The sequence below is a fragment of the Cryptotermes secundus genome, unplaced genomic scaffold (genome assembly GCF_002891405.2).
Source record: "Cryptotermes secundus unplaced genomic scaffold, Csec_1.0 scaffold493, whole genome shotgun sequence".
NCBI lineage: Eukaryota > Metazoa > Arthropoda > Insecta > Blattodea > Kalotermitidae > Cryptotermes > Cryptotermes secundus.
In genome coordinates, this window is record NW_019738879.1 from 30,644 (window position 1) to 54,988 (window position 24,345).

Below are 24,345 nucleotides of genomic sequence, written 5' to 3' on the forward strand. Positions count from 1 at the left end.
GCCACCCATTGTATGACATTAAAACAGAACATTCTACTACAATTAGGCTATACATAGTACTAAATAAAGTTTCTGAATTTATGATACATAGCTATATCAGTTTTCAAGGTCATGGTATTAAGAATGTTTGAACCTCTGGGTTTTCTTATTGGAAACTTTGTTAATTACTTAATGAGATGAGAGGGTGACAGCATATGGTGAAGTGGCAAAAACTAGGGGGGCATTGGCAAATTTCATGATATTAGATCAGCATTCACTTGAAACAATCTAGAAACCCCTGAAAAATCTCTCAGGATAACTGATATCCTGCACAAGGCTTACATTGGGTACCTCCAAACACAAGTCAGACATGTTATTCCTTGTACTGAGTTTAATTCTGTGGCTGTACTGCTTGCTTTTATTATAGCAAGGATCATCAGAACCATGGATCAAGTCAGGACAGTGTTCTGTTGCACAGCATGGAACTTCCTTCTCAGCAGGACACGTGGCGCTCCCTCAGCTGCCTTACAGACAGCACTGAGCAGAGTGCACCTATCAACTTTATCATGTCCAATCGGGTGAGAATTGTTCCTTGTGAATAGAGAAATTTCTTTTGAATGTAGTGTTTTTACCATTTATGCCAAGTTTGAAGTCAAATAATTTATATGTGGATGCATACTGACGTAACTTTCAATGCATTGTTTAGATCGTACTCCAAATAGAAACATTAGATTTTAATGGTCATACATCATAGCAGGTACTGATGGCATTTATATTGTTCCATAGTACTGGCCATAAAGACTGCAGAGTTTTTGCTTGAATGAAATTTTACTACATCAAAAAATATTTTGGAGATAAGTCATACATTCCAGTGAGATATACATTTAATGTCCCTGTACATTGTTACTAGTTTTATGAAAGTGTTTTTCTTATTTCTTTTTCACTGTTTTTCTGTCCTAAAAGAAAAATATAAGCTATGCTTTAGTTGGTGAGTTGTTCAGTCATTTGGTTGGTTGGTTGGTTAGTTACTTAGTTATAGACCTGAATGAGCATGTAATATATTATTGGTTTGTTTTTGTATGATGGCCATACTTCCAAGACTGTAGGACAGGTAGTTAGGTGCTGGCTTTGTACCACAGAGCAGTGGTTTTAGTCCCAGGTGACGTCAAGTGAGATCTGTGTGGTAAAGTGGCAGTGGAGCATGTCCTTTGTTTTCTTTCCTATCCTTTTGTGTACACGTATATGTGTGTGTGTGTTTTTTTTTAATTTATAGTTTCTTGGTTTTCTGTTGCTAGTCAGCATTCCATTACTGCTCCACACCCATCATCACCCCCTGGGATACGCATCAGCCCTGACCAGGCAGTACATTATGACATCCCTGCTCATTAACTTCAAGGCTTCTTCTCTGACCCAGCATTTGCTGGTTACTGAAACTCCATGGCTTTTAGCCTGCAAGCGAACTATACCAACTGAGTGACTGCCACTTGTCAACGAAATTAGTGCCAGTTTTCGAGGATAGAGGCTGTTGTATGACCATTAATATCGGTTTTCTAGACCAGAACCACTATTTCCTTGAAATAGCTCCTCAATTATCCTCATGAGGCTGAGTGAACCCCATTCCAGACCCACTGCTTCTCAGAAAATCTGGTAGCACTGGGAATCAAACCCGGGACCTCTGGATCTGTAGCCAGCAACTCTGATCACTAGACCACAGAGGCTGTCTTTGGCTGGTTACAGAGTAAAATGTAAAAGTAAAGGTATCCTTCTAACAGGCCGTGGAGGCCTTAGGGTTGTGAGATGTTGAGGTTCCCACATTTTCTAGATAGTCGGCTCATAGATGGCGGTAAGGTTGTCAGCCCTACGTGTCGGCCACACTTTACTCCCCAGGAAGATTCCTGGTACTCATTTCTGTTAGAAGCTGAGTCGACCCCAGGACCATAGTGCGGCTGGAAGGATTAGGTCAATTGAAACAAATCCAATGACCACATCGGGATAAAGAATTCTTTTTTCGTTATAAAATTCAGTCTGAGTTGAAAGAACGTCAATGGATACTCTTCGTTATACATCTTTCTGATCTTGTTTCCTGAAGATTTGTTGCTGTTCACTGATGAACCCTGGAGTTAGGTTTTAGATTAGTGAGGTCTACCATCAGCTGCATTACATACAAGTTTGTTATGGAGAAAATATATTTGTGAGGAAGTTCTGTAACGAATAAGTTGGCATTACCCATTGCAAACATCAGTTTTCCCCATTTTGCCTTTCCCCTGTTTTAAGATCTTCACTATATAATTCAGATAAAATGTTACTGTCAGAAAGGGTATGCTCTTCCTTTAATGTAAAAAAAGACTGTCACAAAATTAGGCATACATAAGAAAGTATTACTCATCTTCTTCAGTTAACATCTAAGATTCGGACATTTGGCAGTTATGAAGATGGTGGTTTCAGGCAAAGCTGCCTCGAGGGATTGACAAGATACGTCCCCATCTAGAGCAGATAGACAACGTTCCACTCTTAGTGTCACTGTTCACTGATTGTACACCTTCAGCGACCCGGGAAATGCTCCACATTATGCAGGAGTATGGAGAAGTGGTCTGTGTCATTGGTTCCTCTGCCAATGCAGACAACATGCCCATTTTTCTACAAGCAGATGCAAGGTATGTAATATCAGAAAGACTCATGTTTATGTAACCTTATGTAGAGAGTTATAAAATATAGCACAACTGTTACATACACTGGAATTTTGTTTAATGTTCCTTGATTTGAGGTTTTCCTGCATTTAACGTTCAGTTTCAAGAGTTCAAAGTAACTAATTAGACTCACTGTTAAATTATCTCCACTTAAGATTTTCCTCAGTTACATGTTTGAATCCACTGCTACAAAAAGCAATCTTAAATGGGTGTCTAACTGTAAATCCACATGTAACAGGGATAATTGTGATATTCTGCATGAAATGCACACATCCTTTCATTTCATCAGTTGAAAGCTAGTTGTGCAAATAAACTGATACTGATTCTCTTCATGTGCTTTCTAAAATTCCAGTTTATACTAACGGTAGCATGTATGTTGTAATTGGTCAGTCAGTGGTCAGAGTCTTACTCATATCTGACATTTAAATTTTACTTTGCCTGTTGAATGTGTAAAAGAATTAGTCCAGTGGAACACATGGTTGATGTGCCTATCTGCTGTACATCATCAGGAGAATTCAGATGGCATAAAAGCATGTCGGCCCTTACAGTATAAGTTATTCATACACTTAGGTAAAATGATTCAATAGGAGATAGAATTCTTGATGATCAAAAATTCTGAAGATATTGTCACGTGTTGCGTGTATACGCGAGAAATAACTTCACGCCTTATTGGATATAGCGAATTTTATTTCACATTCGCTCTTACAATCACACAATCTACAGATTCACAACTTCTGCTATTTGCAGTGTTACAACCACTTGGCTGCAATTAACTGGTGACCGACTCTCTGGCTAACTCGTAACTCGTAACTCGTAACTGGCTAGATTCCAACTCGCTTCATCGGCTGCTGCCTTGAGAACTGACTTCATAGGCTGTGTAGTTCCCTTATAAACCCTCAGCCAGACAACGGGAAACATCTCGCTTCCTTGTTGCCTAGTTGCCGTGTTTGCCGATAGCCTAGCAACGCTGTTGGGAGTTCTTTACGGCTATGTAGAAACTGCGGCGTCCCATGTTACGTAATGGGTACCGCTGTTTACTCGCTTTGCATAGCGAGCAGCATGCTTGGACTTGGCTCACTTCAGCTCCGCTCGGCATGTCACCGCTGGCGGGGAGGGTGTCCTCCATAGCGCAGCACGTCACACTATTATGCTCTTGTATTTCATGACACTCGTGAAGGATTTGTTTGATAGGGTTAGTAAAGAATTCCTTCTTTATTTGCTGTTGACAAATGTTCCAATTTTTTTTTTTGTGTTGATCCAAGTAGGCTGATGCCTTGCTGCCCAAAGAGTTGACTACTAAATGTTTAAGGGATTCACTCTTTCAAAAGTAATTCTAGATTAGTACAGGTCAGCAGAAAAAAATAATAATTTGTAACTTACATGAGTGTCTTTACTGTCCTTATTGCTTTATTAGTTATTGTAATTGTGTTACCTACAGTCAGTGTTCCACTGTATATGTCACTTTGGGTTGTCTCCTTCAGCACCGTTGTCTCATTATCATTATAAACAGTGCTGAGAGAGTTTATTAACCTTTTTCAGTTTTCCAAAATTAAAATGTATGTTTTATACATGAATATTTCTGTATAAAATGTCTTGAATATCTAATGTTCAGTTGTTCTTTGGTATGGGTTATGTCATGTCTCCCTTTACAGCTTAGCAGTAGAACCATTGTATCCTCAAGTGTGCCAGAAGATTGCTGTGTTCAAAGAGACTACCCCTGATCAAGGTCCGTCACCTGTCGAATTGAGTCGCAGTCTTAACTCCATTGCTTGCTCCATCAGTTTTCGGAGGGAGGACCCTATTTCAATTTTCCACCTCATCATGGAGGTGAGTTGTGCTTTGAAGAGTTCTAAATTCTGGGATACAATACTCTATTGAAAGTCAGCCAATATTTCACCTCCATCTTCAGGGTAAAACAATAAGCCATGCAAGAAGCTATCATGAAGCAGGTAGAAATATTATTATCCATTTTCATGCTGGATATATCTCGAATTCTTCTGTCTTTCTTCTCTATATTTTTGTCTGAGTGAAATGCTGCAGCAGTAGTTTGTAATAAACCATAATATTATATAAATCACTGTGACATGACACCTGAAAGCTGGAATGGCAGAGCTAGGCAACAACTCGGTAAACAGGTTCCTGCAACAAAGAATAAACAAGCAACACCCTTGAGGTATTGTTGAGCTATAACAATGGAAATAGGTGAGGGTGATTGTGGAGCAATTGGTGAAATGAAGATTGGCAGGGGACACTGAAGTACTCGGAGAAAACCTGCCCCAGCTCCACTTTGTCCACCACAAATCCCACTTGATCAGACCCCGTGATCGAACCCAGGCCGCTGCATTGGGAAGCCAGCAACTAACCACTTGAGCTGTGGCACGGCCCATGTGCAGCGTAAGTTATCCCATGTCAAGAATCTCAACATTCAGTTTTCTCAATTTAAGATATTCAGTTTAGATTTCAAATCCAATGTTCCCCAAAGAAACCATAAATGGTGGTTTCATTGTATGCCTACGAATTTTGTATGAAACATTTTTTCTGCAGTAACAGATAGAACAATAGTGGCATCAAACTTTGAGGTTATATAGGTCAAATTTAATGTAATTTGAATTTATATGAGTGAGGCCTACACACATTTATTAGTTTATAGTTTTGGTAGCCTCACAATACAGACTGAAAGCATCACGAGTTCTTCCCAGGACTTCATTTCCCCCAAGTTTACTAGATTACAGTATGTTTATATGTTGTATTACAGTCCCGCCATTACATGCAGTGTGTTTGGAATTGTGTACAATTCTGGGTGTGCTGTGGTGTAACAGTGAGTGCAGTACAGGTGCTTGGGATCCTCCTCATGCTGCCACCTCTCCTCAAGACAGGATCTGTGCTGTGGTTGGTATGCCTGGTTGTCCCTCTTCTCTCACTTTCTTTGGTTACCAACCCAACAGACCCACAAGTCATGCAGCGTGCAACTGGCAAGAATCAGTGTGTTGTTGATGCGCAGGCAAGTCACATTTGTGATGTATATGTGTAATGTATTTATTACTTTAATTGTTTCTTGCATCCTGTTGTGTATTTAATCAATATTAGAGTCAATTTTACCGACCACACAACATATTTTTATTATTATTACACTACATGTTTCGACCTCAAGAGATCATCCTCAGGTGTAAGAACACAGCTGTATAATTACACGCAATCACATTCGTCTTCTCACTTATTCGATCCTGTATCTTATTCAGGCCCATGCTCAATAATATAGCAAGCTCCTCTCACAAAACACAAGTTAAAATATTATTCTAAATGTCAAAAGTTAAAATTTAAAATTTGTGAATCAAATTTCAATTCAGATCACTAGTTATGCTTTCACTTTCACTTGTATTCAGTCACTTCCTACTTACGGTCATCACTGCGTCAAGTTCACTTTAACTAGTTTAATTATATTATTGATTAAATGTTCATGAATTAAAGTTCAATTTTATTATAGATTGCACTTTTTCACTTTTGGAGTTCTTGCTGTTCTACTGCGTCTTCTGAAGTTGTGGATCTGTTAACGGTCCATGTCGTGATGGCTACTGATTTATTAATGTTGAATCTGACTTTAATTTCTTTCATTTATGTTTCATATTATGATGATAATGTGTTGCGATGGTCCTTGGGATGACTCTCTCTTGGACTTTTTCAGTTGGTAAAATGCCTGACTATGGGCTGGATGGCTAGGGTTAAGTTTCTGGCAGAAGTAGGGATATTTGTTTTTGCCACCTGATCCAGACTGGTTCTGTGGCCCACCCAGCCTTCTATCCAGCAGGTGCCAACATCTCTTTTCATAGGTGTAAAGTGGCTAGAGTGTAATGCTAAGCATTCACCTCCATCTGGTGTTACTCGTAACATTAAGAATACATGGAGTTTTATTTTCACTCCCCATCTCTTTATAGCTTGATACCTAGATGTGGACACAGACCGTACTGTTAATTGCATTTGTATACAATGGTGATACTCTCTGTTTGGCCAGCCTGTTCCTTTGCATAGCCCTTGAGTTAAGCAGTGTAATACAGTTCAGAATAAACTTATTTTGTATGAGGGATAAAGGATTTTCAAGTAGAATTCTTGTCTAGGAGTTGTCAGTGTTCTCTGGTATCTTTTGCTAAAGTAGTTATGTCATTTTTCGAGAATTGGTGGCTTAACTCTGAGAGATAGCGGCCTCCGTAGTCTAGAGGTAACGTTCCCACCTCATGACTCGTGGTACGCGGGTTCAAACCTGGTGGAGGTCGTCGAATTTTTAAGGGCGGAAAAATTCAGGGAACAAGTCCTCCGGAAGGGACTTTAAGCCGTGTGTCCCGTGTCGTAGCTTTATGGCACGTAAAAGAATCTCATATCTCCAAAGGAGGTCACTGAGCCAAATTCAAGGACGTTTCCCGCCCAACAGTAGTCTCTAATGCCTCTGATAGATGGGGGAAGCATTATAGATACCGCCAAGCCAGTTGATAACTCGCTGGCTCGGTCGGGACTGATGGTTGCATCAATATCGGTAGGTTATAGAGACTGGTAGAATATCATAGAGGGAAGCACAATAGATCAAACTGGTCGCGGTGCATGGGGTAACCCACCCTCTCCAATAACTAACTAACTAACTAACTAACTCTGAGAGATTACTTTTAACAATAAACTCAGTAACAGATAAGCTCTTATCAGCTGCATAGAATTAAATTCTGACTGCACAAAATCAAGCTCTTTTCTATAAAGAGTAAATATTAAACTAGAATGTTCTTTATATTATAAATTTGTAGTTCCTGTTGCATTTCCAATTGAAATTTCATCATCTAGGTAAAATGGAAACAATGGGGAATATGGGCATAATGTTTGCTCTATTGGCAGTTGGTTATAAGTTGCAGCATGACTTGTGGCACTTGAAATGTGTCACCCTCATTAGATTTGTATTGAATACCACTGGTATCAGAGATAAAGTAAATTTATAATAAGTGTTGAGAATAAAGATTCAAAGAAATGTAAACAATTTGAACTCACAGGAAATTAGAAGGAGCTCCATTCTTTCCTGTGGTCACTTTGTATAAGTCATGATTTACAGTAAACTCCATTGTACCAATAATGTATAGGGAATAAGGTGTGCTGGTTATAAGAATCTGCCACACACATGAGAAAACTTGTAGAAATGCAGTACAGAGTCAAAAATAGATCAGTCAAGGTTGCCACTTGTCAAGGACTCCTGCCTTTCTCTTGAATCTATACCCTAACATAAAAATTGTAACTGCTCTTCAATTTAGAATATTTTATCTGGAAATGAATTTAACTTATCATAATGAAATGAGATTTCATCAGTGTTAAATTTATTGCTGGAATAGTTTGTAGTCTAACCTGTGTTGTTAACACATAAGACTTAAGTAAATTCTGCTGTTTTGGTAAAATGGTGCTCATACAGTACTGAAATCTCTGTACACTGAAAAAGAAACTATGGGTACTAGTAAGAAAAAGTAAAGTTAAATAGACTGCACAAGTTAATTTCATGCAAGAGTCTTTCCTAATAATGTCTGATGCAGGAAGCACACAAAAGAACTACCACAAAATTAACTCCTTTATTATTTATTTGAAGTCATTTCTGACAGGACTGAAATAAACTTTGACCTTGCCCCAGAACCAAAGTATCAAAAACCCTGTGTTGTCATTAGTGTCACTTCTGAAAGGGGAGTCTTGCAAGTACCACCCCATTAATAAAGTTAGTTACTTCGATTGCTGTTAAGTTTTGTAGGACTTAATTACAAATTGTTTTATGCATGTTTTATGGCATTTTCTTGATTTGTTTACTTCTTTATGATGGGAGGGACGCAAGAAGTGTAAACCTATAAAATAATTGGTCAGAATTGTTTAGAAGCAATATTGTATGAGATTTGATGTTCTCATGCAGTGACATTGAAGATTACCATCATCTTAAAGAAGTTTCCCTACTTTTCAGAGGAACATGCTGTCTCCACCTTCAGAGTAGACCTGAAGATGGAAGTATCATATTCCTCTGAAAAGTAGGTAAACTTCTACCAGACTACATGATGTCACATCCCAAAAGACAGTGATCTTCAAAAGTAATACTGTATATTGTTTTTGTTACTGTGAAACAAACTTACGGGTTAGAATCTTGAAATATGACAACATAATCTGGTACAGCCTTGCCTGCTTGCATACCTGAACATGTCACCATCAGATTCTTGTTATACTACCACAGCCAATAAGTTCATGGAATGGCCGCAGAGCCAATTTTCCTGCCAGTATGTTCAGCAATGTTTTTGGCAGCTCTATCGACATTGGCAGACTTGCATAGTGACCAATGGCAACTATTTTGAGGGCCGATGTGGATCTGCATAAGTGTATGTGAATACCTTGTAATACGATGAAATAAAACCACATTCCACGAACTTAATGACTCTACCACGTATATACTAATCATTGCAGTTGAGGATGTTATTAAACAGTCTAAGAATCTGAATGTTCTACAGTACAGCGCTGTTTATCCAAATTGCCAGTTAACCAAATCAGTGCAATCAAGGAGCACATCTGCTAAACAGACATCATGAGTGGACTCTCTGTCTGAAAATGTTAATTTATAATCGCATTAATTTTTCATGTTTCACCTCTTAGAAAAGTTTTTTTTAGCTTTTATTAGTATAATAGTGTTGTAATAGTTTTTCATGGATAAAAATTTATCCAATTATCTGAACTTGAGATTATTTGAACCACCTTTATCACTAATTAGTTTGGATAATCGGCATTCTACTGTGGTTTTACTGTTCCAAGAAATTGCTTGTCATAATAAAGTACTATACGTCAAAATTTGGTATTGCAGTAACATGCAGTATTACACACTACTCATTCAGTTATGAAATTATTTTTGACATATATTTGTATTTGCAAGTAATATTAAAAATGTCATATATACATGTGTTTGTGTGTGTATACAGGGTGTCCCAGGAGGAAATGTCAGTTTTCTGGGAGGCCATAGTATTGGCCATTCTAGGCAAAAAAGTGTATATATGCATGTCCTATTCTGAACAGTTTCCAAGATAGAGCTGTTTCCCTCTACAGATGAATAACATGTCATGTCCTTATATGAATTGCAAAGTGCATTGATATTGACAGTGGAATTTTCAGAAATGTATTACACTAGGTAAATTGTACCAACTTTGTCACCTGAACAAGAAATTCTGGTTTTAAAAACAGTATGTAATATCTCTTTCTTATTAACAATTCTGGAACTGTACAGTGAAATAGCTCTATCTCGGAAACTGTCTGGAATAGGACACATGTACATGTACACTTCTTTTCTTAGAATGACTGATACTCTGACCTCCCAGAATATTGACCTTTCCTCCTGGGAAACTCTGTATATAGATATAGATATTTTATTTTTATTTTATTAACCATTGTCTGTGTTCACAGATTTCAGTGTTTGTGTTATGGTGCTATGGTTCCAAGTTCCTGCCAACCATATTCATAGTTCTACTGTTTTACACCGTTACATTATCCTCCTTGTGTGGAGAAATTGTTATCATTACAAACACAACTTGCACCATGGTGTATCCCATGCCGGCAGTCAGTGTTCCTCTGGAACGGTGGGGAGGTTGGGACAGATATCAGTACAGTCTGCTCACATCACAACATGCCGCACTTGTCCTTCTGGTGCTCCATTTTGGTAAGACAGATTATGTGCAAATGTACATAGCTCTATATTACTGCTATATATTCTTGGTCCTGACAGCAAAGTAATACAGCCCTAATATAAGCTTTTGTGTGCGCGCGTGTGTGTGTGGACTGACAACATATACGTATCAGTTTTCTGAGTTTGATGAGAATGGGCATCACAGCAGGATTTGCAGACTCACAGAGGACTCCATACATGCAATACAATGAATGTTTTCAGTGAGGAAACTATATCAAAGAAATTACGTTATATCAATTCACCTAATCCTTCCAGCCGCACTATGGCCCTGGGGTCAACTCAGCTCTTACAGAAATGAGCACCAGGAATCTTCCTGGGGGGTAAAGGCCTGCCTGTGCATAGAGCTGACAACCTTGCCGCCATCTATGAGCCGATTGTCTAGAAAATGTGGGAACTTCAACATCTCACAACCCTATGGGCCTCCACAGCCTGTTAGAGGGATAGCTATCCTTTTACTGTTTACTTTTTACTCTGTAACTAGCCATTGATAGTCCTTTGTAAGTATGCATAATGAAATTTTGCTACAGTGAGGACACACCCATTAACTATCATCTAATGCTGAAGTCAGGAATGGCAGAGCTGTACCTTCATTCCCCCCATATGTCTTCATGATATGGTGCTTAATTAATTAAGCATAGGGACTGTTCGCATTAAGTGGAGGAATTGTTTTGAAAGAGACTGTGGACCTGTCATCTTGACAGATTACTGATGATGATGATGATGAGGGACTGTACCTTTTTTATGCATGTATGTAATGTTAAGTAAATCCTTTGTGAACACAGCCTGGTGGATTCTCAGCTTGCAGACTGAGGAGCTGGCCTCCAGATGTGGAGGGTAGCTGTGAATACACTAAATAAACATTCAAGGAAAGTTGAGAAGGGCAGTCCTCCAGCTTAGGGGGTTAGGCCAGAGGCCAACAAATTCTCGCTGTAAAGAAACCAGCTCATTACAAAATGTTACATAGGGCCTCGCACTTGGGCAGATTACTGGATTCATGCAGCTAAGAATAGGGGCCAGTGGTGTATTGGTTTGAAGAGTACAATGAACCTTTGGGCTCCATAAAAGGCAGGACATTTTTTCACTAGTTGAGTGATTATTAGCTACTCAGAAAGGTATCTGCTCTACCTTATTTCATTAGTTATGCTGTGCCAATCACAGTGGCTGTGCGGTCTAAGGCATGAAATGTCTGTGCTCATTGGAACACTGGGATCGTGGGTTCATATCCCACTCAAGGCATGGATGTTTATCTGCATTCATTCTGTTTGTGTAGGTAGTGGCCTTGCTTTGGGCTGATCCCCCATCCAAGGAGCCCTAGAAACTGTCTAAAAATAAGAAACTGAAGTGAAACGAAGTGTTTCACGGATGCCCTATGCTCCAATTGCAAGCAACAGGAATAAAGATAGAAAGATAGAGTTATGTTGTAGTAATGATCTGGGACACTATAAAGTAATAATTGAGTTATTTTAGAATAATACACAGTACAATGTGACAATTTAGTTATTTAAAACAAACATTTGACAGTATACATCATAATTTGATAATACAAAATAATATTCACAGTTAGCAATTGTATATAAAATAGAGAGAGAGAGGGTGAAGCACTTGCTAAACTGGGAACTATAATATGCAGAGTAATGTGTGTACATATTCATGGACTCTCATTGATGAGGTGGTGAACGTGATCAGTATTGTTGTTGCTTAGCAATTTGTTAAAGAGAATATTTGTACATTCCAGTGACCATATCAATAAGCTTTGTGGAACGTGAATACTCCATCTGGCATAAAAGTCCACATCACAACAGGATCTGGTTGTTAATTGTGATTATCACGTGAGTACAAATATTCTTATACCTGCAGCCTTATTCTGTACACGACTCTCTGGAGTAGTTGCCTATTATTGCTAGTGAAGAAAAAAGCGTGCCATGCGGTTGTATGTTACCCAGTATTCACCAGACTATAGGAATTTTAACATTAAAGCAATATTTCTTCCATGTGAATAAATGTTTTTTTTTTATTGTAGAAAATGTTGTGCTTCATGAAATATGTCACTGTCACATCATGCTGCTGTATATGTGGCAAAACAGTTCCATCCGTAATGCTTAGCATGTGGTGAAACATTTTGTCAGCATTTATTTGCACCAAAATGCATAAGGTCAAACCATAGTAACAATGTTAATACCTGAGTCGTAACAAATTTACAATTTAGAAATATTTACAATGCCTGCATTCCATAATGGAGAAACCAGCCAAGCTTACAAATTAACATTTATATAATCCAATTATCTGTCACTGAATAAAATTTCTTCTAATAGAGACATCACCACTTGAAAATAATGTTACATATCAACAAGGTTTTCAATCATTATGGTGTTAGTAATTTTCAGCGCATGCACACATGAGTAGAGATCAACATGATACCAAAACCAAACTGCTTATGGAGTATAGAAATTTGGCTTTAAACAACTAGTGAAATTGACTTCATCAAGATTTGGATACGGTTCTTACATTTAGAGTTACAATTTGGAATAGTTGCCTTTGTGAAGAAAAAATATAGGATAAAATAGGTATAAGGCCTGAAAGATTTACAGATGTGTCTTAATCCCATTTCCTATCTGTCAGAAGGCTTCTAACATCACAAGTGTCCTGTGTCAGCTCGCAGTTGTAAGCCTTCTGCCACCACCATAAAATTCAGTGCCATATTATGCTCAGGTGGTGTTATATTTTAGGTCTTTACATTCTTTGATATTCTTCCAGTAGTTCATGTAGGGCAGTGTTTCTCAACCACCAGACCGCAGCCTGGTACCGGGCCCTCGTTTTATAAAAAAAATTACCAGGACATGGTCTCACAGAGGTTGAGAACCACTGATGTAGGGGAACAACATGTGGCAGTTTCATGTTTTTCCATACCAGTGTGTCACCCCTATATTTTCATGCAACTTTGTAGTTATTAGAAGTGATGTTGGAAATAGAAAGGAATGGGAGAGGATTACACAAGCAGATTCACCCCAATGGAAGCCGAAGACTGTTGATTCATCAAAAATTACATAAGGTATAAAATACTAAGACAGGACATACTTTGCAGGAGGTTAAGAACATTTTAGTCATAATGGAAATGGAACTTGATACAGTGACTAAGCTGTAGGCTGAGCAACTAAGGAATTAGGATTCAATTCTTGTTAAGAACAAGGGATTTCTCTCTTCTCCACGGTGCACAGACCAGCTATAAGGTCCAACCAGCATTCTTTTAAGTGTTTTTTTTTGGGGGGGGAGGGGGCTCTAAAGTAGCCAGAGCATGAACTGGCCACTCCCCCACGTCTTCATAGCATGATGCTTAGTTAATCATAGGGACAACTGTAACCCCTTCTCACCTTTTTAAATTTTTATTATATACATATACACAGGAGCTGGGAATAGCATAGTCGATATAGCAACTTGCTACAGACTGGACTACTGAGGGGTTAGAGTATGAATCCCAGAATTTTCTCTCCTCCATGTCATCCAGAGCAGCCTTCTGTCCAATGGGTATTGGGGGCCATTTCTCCAGGGGTAAAGCGGCAGGGGCGTGAAGCTGACCTCTCACCTCCAAGTAGTGCCACGGTCAAGTAATGTGGCCTATACATACACTCCCCCAAATATGTCTTCATGGCATAGTGCTTAATTTGTTAAGCACAGGAACAGTTTTTACCTTTCACATACACACACACATCAGACGAGAAACGTTTCCACTTTTTTTCTGTGTACAAGGAAGAGTGAGTAAATAGGTCACAAATGCATACAAAACATGTGATATTCAAAGTTGGAAAAAACATTTATTTCTCGATATATCCTCCACCAACATTGATACAGTTGTCATATCGCTTTACCAGTGCATTAGAGCCTGCAGCATAGAATTCTTTAGATTACTCGTTTAATGATTAATTTCAGTTATCCCAATCCAGTCATTTCATTGTTAAATATTTCTTCCATTTGAGATTTTTCTCAATCTAATCTCTTCTCCTCAAGGTAAGGTGAAAGTAAAATTGTATCTTTTCATCAAAGTAACCTTAAGTTGGGATTTCACTGTATATAAAACAAGAGAGAAATTAAAGGTTTTTATAGGTATTTTTTTCATCGATTATGGTATGTGCTTACACTATGGAATTTCTCTTCTGCAGGTTAAGTCTGCAAATCATGTATACTGGGATCTCTCTGAGTAATAATAATACTCCAGCACAGTTCGGTATAGGACACATTCCCTGGCATGTCCTGACTCTTGGTTTGGTGTCATCGCTGCTTGTCTTTTTAATTAATGAACTGGTGAAACGAGAAGAGATCAAGTAAGTTTTAAAGTAGCTGCATTCAGTAGGAATTTATAAAGAGGTGTAATCTATATGAACCGCCCTATAATATGAAGTACAAAAATTTGTATTTCTCGATTTTGATATTTGGGCATTTCACTATCAGTGCTTTTCATGTAATGATGCCACATCCCCTGCATGCAAGCACGGTCTTTGTCATTCTCTACCCATAGAGGATTGGCTTTAAAACTGTCAGTGGCTACTTCTATTGTCATACATATTGTCTCCAGTTTCATGTCACAACTGATAGTTCACTACTGTCTTAATTCAACCCGTGCCTATCAAGGGGCAAGCCTCACCAACATAAATAGAACTCTCAATTTGACTGACATGCACATGATCTGGCAGCGTTTGAAAAATAATTGTTGCTTACAAAAAACATAAGGGAATGGATATAATAAGAGTTAAGGCCGCACCATAGCTCAAGCGGTTAGTCGCTTGCTTCCCACCGCGACATCCCGGGTTTGAGCCTGGGTCTGGTCAAGTGGGATTTGTGGTGAACAAAGTGGTCCTGGGGCAGATTTTCTCCAAGTATTTCGGTTTCCCCTGCCAATCTTCATTCCACCAAATTCTCCATAATCATAATCACCCGGGGTAAGTATAATAGGCCAATCAGTGACCGACGTGCCAAGTGAACCCAGCTGAACTCCACCCCCCACTATGCAAATTAAAAAAAAATAATTTAATAAGCGTTAAAACCATGTGAATATGGGATTTTATATTCCTGATTTTATGTCATGCAGGTCGGTGTGAGAAATTCCATCATATTTAATTTTTCTGAGCCTAATAGTGCCTGCATATTTCTGTCCTTATTTTGTAATGTATAACTGTACTCACATATTTTAGATTTCAGAATTAAATTGTACTGACGTGTTTTCAGGGTAAATGTCAGATACCAGAAACGAGCCCGCCTGGAGTTTGGAACGAAATTAGGAATGAACTCGCCATTCTAGGGAGGTGCTGTACACTTATGAAAACATGTGCTAATTGTGGTTCTTAAGTTATGATAGTGTAGTTTCAGGGGTCCCACTTTGTGGCTTTACATTGAAGGACATGGCTAGACAGATGTGAATAAATATGTGAAATCATGCAGAGTAACTTCTGTTCTTGTTCTCATTCATACTTATTTACTTCCCAGTTGGTTATAAATTAGCAAGAAAAATAATTTCATCCAGTGCAGATTCCTTTCATGTGAACTCACAAACCATATTTTCTTACCGAAGGCTTCCAATCCTACAAATCATATGTTCACATCTTGTTTAACTAACTTCACAGAGCTGAACCATTCTTGAGAAGCCACTAGTTGTACAAATACTCAAGAACTTCCCAGCATTCTATGCAACCCCAAGGTTCATTACTGTGTTCACAAGAGCCTTCCATTGGTCCCTATCTAAAGCCAGATCAATCCAGTCCATACCACTTCATCCTATCCACCCATCTACATCTTGGTCTTCCTAGTGGTCTTTTTCTTGCTGGCTTTCCCACCAATTTCCTACATGCATTTCTCTTCAGCCCCCATTCATGCTACATGCCCCGACCATATCATCCTCCTTGACTTGATCATTCTGATTATACTTGTTATATTTTAGCATCCTGTTGTACTGATTCACATTCATGATGTGTATTTCTACCAACCGTCTTAGAGTGCACACAATTTCACCTTTCTCTTCACTACATCTTTCGGCACTAATGTGCCATCTTCAGGTGTGGTTTTGTTTACGTCAAACCATTGCACTGTATGCCATCATGTCTCCTTTATAAAATGATTAAAATGTAAATATGTCACATATAATAATAAAATTTATATATTGAAACTTTTGAAGATTTATCATCTATACGCCGCACTTCAAATTCGCAAGTTACGTCAATCTTCTCCAATGGGAGTACTCTTCCTATATTCTTGTGTATATTGTGTCCTTCCCTTGTGACTGCGTGCATTGTATTGCTCTGGTTTGACGTAAATAAAACCACACCTGAAGATGGCACATTGGTGCTGAAACATGTAGTGAAGAGAAAGGTGAAATTGTGTGCACTGTAAGACGGTTGGTACAAACACACATCATGAATCTGATTATACTTGGCAAAGAGTACAAGTTATGAAGCTCCTCATTATGCAGTTTTCTCTGTCATGATTTTGCCCTGCATTCTGGTGATGAGACAGCAACGTACACTTAGTTTTCTCTGTGTTTTTCTTTATGGTATCTATGTTAACTCCCAACAGATTATGTGTCCCACTTAAATTTCAGTCCCACCTGGTTTTCCTGTACCTCCCTAATGGCATATTCTAAAGCAAAGTTGAATAACAGTGGTGATAAAGCATCTCGTTTTACACCATTTTAGATAAGCGTTTACCTACACGGACTTTACTACATGTTTTGTTTGAACACATTTGAATCAGCCTAAGTAGTTTTATGGCTACTCCAAACTCTGTGAGAGTATTATACAACATTTCCCTCCTAACTGAATCACAGGTTTTCTTCACGTCTTATTTAGATAATTTAAATATAGATCCAACAACATAATTCAGTTTATCTCATGGCATACAGTGCTAGACTTGTGTGCAGATGGCTATATGACTGAACTGTGGTCAAGTCAAATTTTTAGTGTTTGCAGTTGTAAATATATTACTGATAACACCCTTTTTTGTTTGAAAAAAATGTATATGTACAGATTTCATGTACATTAAATTTGTCAGACATAAGAACAGAGATTCACACATTGCTGTGTTTTTGGTTCTTGACTTATAAATAATAGTTCATGTGCAACATGTAAGTATGTTTATGATCTCCATACAAAACTTACAAGTCCCTGTCTCCATTGCTTCGTTAGTTATTTCTGTCACACTGAAGGCTGAATGTGTATTTAATCCAGCTGCTATGTTTTAAATTCTACAAAGAGAACAATGTTAATAAAATTTGCATAGCTTTTTAAGATTACCACCCACATACTTTGTGGACCTTTTTTTTTCCTTAACAGTATGTAGACTGTATAGCACTGAATGGTAGGATGACTGATGAATTGAAAATGATTTTAGAAGGAAATATTCATAGCCTGATTGAGGTAGTCCTGGTATTTGCATAGTGAGACTGAGGAGAACTATGAAAACTTCAGATAGCTGATGTCCTACCCATTCAAAGTGAGCACATCCCAAATACAGGTCTACAGGGTTAGCCCAAGATCCTGCATCTAAGTAGGATCCTACATTAATTGGGGCTGATATCACTGTTACCTCAGAAGTTCATGCAGCTACCTCCTATGTTGTCATTACTGATAAGTAAAAAAAAAAGTAAAGTAAAGCTATCCCTGTACCAGGCCGTGAAGGCCCATAGGGTTGTGAGACGAGGGTCCCACATTATCTAGACAATCAGCTCAAAGATGGCGATAAGGTTGTCAGCCTTACACGCCGGCTGCGCTTTACTCCCCAAGAAAATTATTTAATTAATTCCTGGTACTCATTTTTGTTAAGAGGCTGAGTAAACCCCAGGGCCTAGTGTGGCTGGAAGGATTAGGCCAACTGAAAAAAATCCAATGACCTCATCTGGATTTGAAATATGAAATAAAAAGTAAGAGGTTGGAGGTGACCTCTAATATAATATTTATATCAATAGTAGACTAAAAATCTTACCATACATAAACCCATACATATTTGTAAATCTGATATATTAAAAATCCATAAACATGTAAACTGTTGAGATTCGAGTATTAGGAACCTGGAAACTGATTATCACATGCATGCTAGCAGGTCCATTTCACTTAACCACAACCTGTTTCTTAGAGATCCAATGTTTTCTGTAATTGGGGCTTTGGTTTGTCACTTGTCAATTCTGTCTTGAACTTGTTCATTTGATTGATCATCCATTTCTTAAATTGGGCTCGAATAGCTTAGTAAAGTCACTGTGTGCTGGATTACCAAGTTTGATCTTTGATAGGGCAGTGATTTTTCTCTTTGCCTCTTGTCCCAGCTGGCTTTGTATCCTATCCAGCCTTTCATCCAGTGGATAGTAAATGCTTTTTTTTTTCTTCTTCTGGGGACAAAGCGGTTAGAGCATAAGGTGACCACTGAACTTCCACCTAATGCCAATGATAGGAATGTGTGGAGATTAACCTTTACTCTCCCCATAGTGCTGAAGTCCTTACTTCAGTTGGTAGCAGAAGTTCAAAAATGATTTAGTATAATTGACCCATGTAATAAATTATTTATATGTTTGGATGTAAATGCCCTTTGCATGCAGTATTATGAAATGATATTAATGTACCATTTCAGTTTGCTGGCAATAATCTTATCATTATTTTTATTAGAAATAATACTTTTCTAACATGTTTATCTCAATTTTGTAGTACTGATCTATTCTTTCTTCTTTTAAAAATTCTGCTTGGTGAATGTACACCAACCTCTGGAAACCTTTTTTTTTTTTTTTTGTAAAAATTTCAATACAATAGATTTTGAACATTAAATTCATAAAAATCTTATTATGACACAGATTAGTGACTTTTGAAGACTGAAGCCGAATGAAGCAAACCTTAGATCAAGGAACATCAAATGGGAGTTCCTGTATATATATCACAAAAGTGTGTTCATAAGGGCAGGAACATTTTATATTAGTAAAATAGTATTTGTCCTTACAAGTTTGTGTTTAAATTGATGTATGACCATTTGTAAACACACCTGCAGAAGCAGATAAGGTAGGGACCACTATAGAATATTCCAGCATAATGGTCCACAGAAACAAATACTAAGATGGATATATTTTTTACATTTGATAAAGATGATAATGTATTTGAAATGTTTGCTTGGAAATTTCGCATTACACTTCTAACTTTTTAGTGTGCATGTATTTTTATTAATCATTAAATTATTTAATTACATATCAACTATTCTTCACATACCGATAATGGCGATGATAAGTAAGCAATGAACAGATTAGTAGATTGGAATACAAAGTAAGAGAAATATTCCCCATCACAGCTTTGTATCCATAAATCTGAAATAAAATGAGTGAAAACTAGGCACAATCTGTGAGATGAGAAGCTTATTTGTGTTCTAACCACTATACAATTTCATAACTTTCATCATGTTCCCATCTTCACACATTAAACAGAGACTTAATACGATTTCTTAGAACACCAATTCAGTTCATACAGTTGACAACAGTAGCAGCATAAGGCAAACTTTCTGTAAATATCACTGAATGTTTGTATAACATTTTTCTTCTCTTCATGACTAAAAAAAAATTGCTTCAGGAAGAAAGGTATATAAACTAAACTATATCCTCTCTTCATCAGACAGATCAAGGATTTCACTTACAAACTTTGAGACATCAGTAGTTCGCTCCTGATGAATTTGGATAAATGGGTGCAAGAGCAGTTGATCATAATTAGGACGTTCCATATAATCTTTCTGCAGGCTGCAATGCAAACATATAAGCAACCAGAATGAATATATGAGTTACATGATTTTACAAACACTTGTAGCAAATAAAAAAGAAATCATTAATTGGAAGTCACATTTTCTGAATTAATATAAATATAAAACAACTCTATGAGTCAATTTTCTTAGAATTACTTCAAACTTTGACTGTGTCAGAATCTGTCAAGTCCTGATATTAATTAATTAATTATGTAATTACTGAGTAATGCTTTCTGACCTCTCTACTTACCACTTGCTGATGAAATCTTCAAAATCTGATGAAAAGTCATCAGGTGGAAGTCTAGGTGGGTCATCTTTGACAACCTGTTTTAGCTGCTCAAATGGTGTCCCCCAAATGTTATATGGAAACCTCAATGTTGCCAGTTCTACTAATGAGATGCCCAGACTCCACACATCTGACCTGATATCATACTGTGAAGGATTACCTGAAGGATCTATTCGTTCTGGCTGTATGAAAGAAGCAAGTGTTATTACTACCTTTTATATTGTACTTGATTTGTTTATACTTTAGAAGCCTTTAATAACTGAATTCTTTTACAGTGTCCATATAATTACTAATATTTCTATTTAAATCCTTCCCCAATTTAATTTAAAAATTTACAAAGTATAAGAAGACTTTTAATATTCGGTTACTAATGAAATAAAAGAGTCTTAATTCAAAGATTCATAAAATAACCTACTAAAATACATTTTCCCTACTGTTATTTGTTATCATATCACTCCCTTTAAAAGGTCAGATTAAATCTGACACATCTCATAATTAGGGAAATTTTGGGATCAGTAATACTGCTAAAAATTTAAAACTTCAGATTTTTTAAACCTGTTTTCAGTTACAAATAGTCCTACATTGTCGGTAAATATACTGCAAGAAATACTGTGCTATACTTACAGCCATGTATGGCTTGCAACCAGCATCTATTGTTTTTGCTACTGAGTCAACTAAGTACCCAGATATACCAAAATCACACATCTTAACCTCTCCTTTCCTATTAATGAGGATGTTGGAAGGTTTAACATCTCGGTGGATAACGCGCAGATTTGAATATAGGTAATGCAATGCACTGACAACCTAAAAAATAAACAAATTATTGTTACAATTGGCAATTTCAAGAGTATCCACAAATATTACAGATCTGAAAATAACTTACAGTAGTTCACTCATAGCTGTTAAGACGGCTTTTATTACGTTTATTATGGGGTTCATGTTTAAAAGGTAATTTTAGAATATAAACAAAATGTAAGTGCTCAGAATAATTCAAAGTGGCAGATTGTGGTTTCTGTGATCCTGAATCTTTAGTTTCTATTACCAGGGTCAGATGGTTGTTACAAGACTCACAAAACTCCCTGAAAAGAAAGAGTCCCAATGTGTTGTCTGGAGCACAAAGGAAATATGGCAAGCCAAAGCAGTATGCACCAGATGCAACAACGGGCTGCTTGAAGGTGAATTATATTTTACTTCTCTTAAGAAGAACCAGTGACCACCTCTGTGGTCTAGAGGTCCCGGGTTCGATTCCCAGCCCTACCGTATTTTTCTGAGAAGTAGTGGGACTGGAATAGGTTAACTGAGGAGGTACTTGAATGGAAAAGTAGTGGCTCTGGTCTAAAAAACCGAAATTAACACCTGTTGGGATTTGTTGCGCTGACCACGCAACACTCTCTATCCACTAAAGTTGGCACTAACTTTGCCGACAAGCAGTGGTCACTCAGTACAGTTCACTTGCAGACTACAACCACGGAGTTTCTTTGAGGAAGAACCATACCATACAGCTATCCCTTATAAGATCCCACCCAAAAAAAAATCCCAGCAATTGTAAAGTTGCATAACATGTAAAAAATAATTCATACTATATCCAGTGAAACTTCTGTGTACTCATATTTGTTTGCGTCATGGTAACAGTATTAACTTTCTTGAAAACTGTGGAAGGGAATCGAGACTTTCCTTGTAATACCAACAGTTTTATTGTGCTGCATCTTATTTTAAGAAGAGTAAGTAGAGTTTCATATAAATGATTTAACATTATGCCATATGGAGAACTAAATCTCCTTGAAGTCCACTGTTGTAATATTCTTACATCAGTGTCTCGACAGGCCCTCACTCTGACAGCTGCAGCTTCACAGTTATTTAATATGCGTTTATAAACATGAGTATTCAGACTATGAACATGCATCTAGGTATACTGAAATAGAGGAAAACTCACAGCAAAGGCAACTTTTCCAAGAATGTCTTCAGGTATCTGGCGTCCATGGTGACACACCTTTGTATAGAATTTGTCAAGACTTGTATCCATGACCTCCATACATATCCAGACATCTCCTTCACGAAACAATGCTCCATAAAATTGTACTGTATAGGGGCAGTCAGATGACCGCATGGAGATGTCTAAGTCCATCAACAGGCGCTTTTGCTCTTGGGTATTTACAGTTGCTGCTATCCTCTATAATATTAACACACAGCTACAAAAAAACTCACTCACTCGCAAAACTCTCTCTGGCCTGTTTCAAAAGTATCATTTCAAGTTTAAACTCTATTAAGAAATCATAATATTAGACTAAGATAAAATGTGAATGTAATAAATTAACAATTTTAGATGCACTAATAAAGGTTTCATTGTCAAACTCTCCAGTACAAACCAAAATTTGAGTTCAGCAACAAATTCTTTCAAGTGTTACCTTAACAGCCATGATAGTTCCACTTGGTATATGTCGCATCTTCTCAACTATGCCATAAGCTCCTCGCCCAAGATCACAAATTTTTTCCAGGTCATCTGCCTCAACCTCAAAAGTTCTCTCTCCAATTGTAATTGTTGTACGTTTGTCCAGGTTCCGTGGGGGTGTGCTGTAAAATGACATCAGATTTACAGACAAACAACCTGACTAGTGTATATTTTAGAAATAATCATGTGATTCCTATACTATTCATAATTTAACTAGTCAAGTATTTTATGAGTCAATCATCAGGACGTCAACGTGTCCTTTGATATATTGATTTCATTTATCTAAATCCTTATGACTTATTTTAATCAAGAATGCCTCTACATAAGTCATCAAAAAGCAATGTGGTCATATTTAAATAAGAGTTTATGCACTGCTACATTGGCTCACAAAAAAATTTCTCAACTTTGAATGTCAATTCATGGGCATCCCATCAAAGACACGTAGTAACAGAGTTTACATAAGGCCAGCTGTTTTGACTGTAAAGCTTTAACTGCCCAAACATCAATAATAGAAACTAATGTTTCTTGATTCTATTTCTGGCCCACATAAAGAGACCAAAATTTAATTTTGTTATATCTTATGCCATGAAATATTTCATAACAGGAAACATAAAAATTAACTTACACTGGTGGAATGTCTGCAGGCACTTTCAGCTTTAACCCTCCCTTCTTCCTTGGGTTTTGACCTTTGAAAACATATATCCAACATAAATAGTGAACACAGAAACTTAAAATATTTCCAAAGCTCAAAAATCAATGCTCTATAAATGTAAGTATGCCATTATCTTACCTGCCATTATACAGCCCCTCTTGAGAGACTTGAATACAACAGGTACTTCAAGTGCTATTCTCAACGTTTGGCTGGTATTTACCTCTGCTGTCAAGATATAATAGATGGACTATACTATATACAATCATAAAGTGGTTGTCCATGTCATGACGAACATAAATACTTCACTGGCAGCTTTATATAAAATATGGACTACCAGCGTGAAAGTAAATGTTTTGGTTCCTCTGAGGCCTGGGCCTAACGTTCCAAAATATGAAGATCAAAACATAATAACCTGAAAGAGTTAAACGTTATTTTTGTTTAAAAACTATCAGTATCTGCATATTACATAAGTAAATAAACAGAACTACAATTTCCTGCAGAGACAATTCACACAGTCTCATTAAAGACAGAAGAAGTTCACTAAGACCTCCGTGCTTAAAATACTTGAAGGTGATTATTAACATCACCAATTCAGTACTAACGATTCATATGAAAGAGATATAAACAAAAATTTGTGCTGCCTTTGAATAACCATAATGGATTCGAGACGACAAATAAAATATATGGTACAAAACTCTTTGGTCAATCTCAAACCCTTGGCTAGTAATCACAAAATCTTTCAACAAACCTGCACGATATACCTCCTTTTATGTACGGTTTTAGTAAGTCAGATGTTTCGGACCGTTTCGGACACCCTCGCATGGTGGC

The 24,345-nt window shown here is 37.4% G+C and overlaps 2 protein-coding genes across 7 annotated transcripts in view; one reads left to right on the forward strand and one right to left on the reverse strand.

The window, feature by feature from the left end:
* Window positions 1-15,821, forward strand: part of LOC111871188 (transmembrane protein 94) — a 45,229-nt gene extending 29,408 nt beyond the window's left edge. For all 6 annotated transcript variants that reach the window (XM_023864093.2, XM_023864094.2, XM_033754139.1 and 3 more), the window contains 8 exons: window positions 407-557; window positions 2,425-2,633; window positions 4,319-4,493; window positions 5,422-5,667; window positions 10,107-10,359; window positions 12,122-12,215; window positions 14,541-14,702; window positions 15,604-15,821. In XM_023864093.2, coding sequence (XP_023719861.1) covers window positions 407-557; window positions 2,425-2,633; window positions 4,319-4,493; window positions 5,422-5,667; window positions 10,107-10,359; window positions 12,122-12,215; window positions 14,541-14,702; window positions 15,604-15,676 — 1,363 coding nt within the window. In that variant the 3' untranslated portion in view covers window positions 15,677-15,821. The remainder of the gene's footprint in view (window positions 1-406; window positions 558-2,424; window positions 2,634-4,318; window positions 4,494-5,421; window positions 5,668-10,106; window positions 10,360-12,121; window positions 12,216-14,540; window positions 14,703-15,603) is intronic.
* Window positions 15,822-18,230: 2,409 nt separating this feature from the next.
* On the reverse strand, window positions 18,231-24,339 carry LOC111871191 (dual specificity mitogen-activated protein kinase kinase 6). The gene is made up of 8 exons (XM_023864099.2): window positions 24,266-24,339; window positions 23,656-23,929; window positions 23,491-23,551; window positions 22,822-22,987; window positions 22,350-22,586; window positions 21,041-21,220; window positions 20,381-20,598; window positions 18,231-20,128 (listed from the first exon to the last, which is right to left on the reverse strand). Exons 2-8 carry the CDS (start codon window positions 23,660-23,662, stop codon window positions 19,987-19,989), a joined length of 1,011 nt encoding a protein of 336 aa, XP_023719867.1. The 5' UTR covers window positions 23,663-23,929; window positions 24,266-24,339; the 3' UTR covers window positions 18,231-19,986.
* Window positions 24,340-24,345: the final 6 nt, after the last annotated feature.

Bases quoted from the DNA above. Each gene is read 5' to 3' on its own strand.
- LOC111871191 (XM_023864099.2), bottom strand. The intron at 22,988-23,490 runs GTAAGTTAATTT...GTCATTTTACAG, and splicing joins CCTGCAGACATTCCACCAGT to CACACCCCCACGGAACCTGG. The intron at 20,599-21,040 runs GTAAGTATAGCA...TCTTTCATACAG, and splicing joins GTTGCAAGCCATACATGGCT to CCAGAACGAATAGATCCTTC.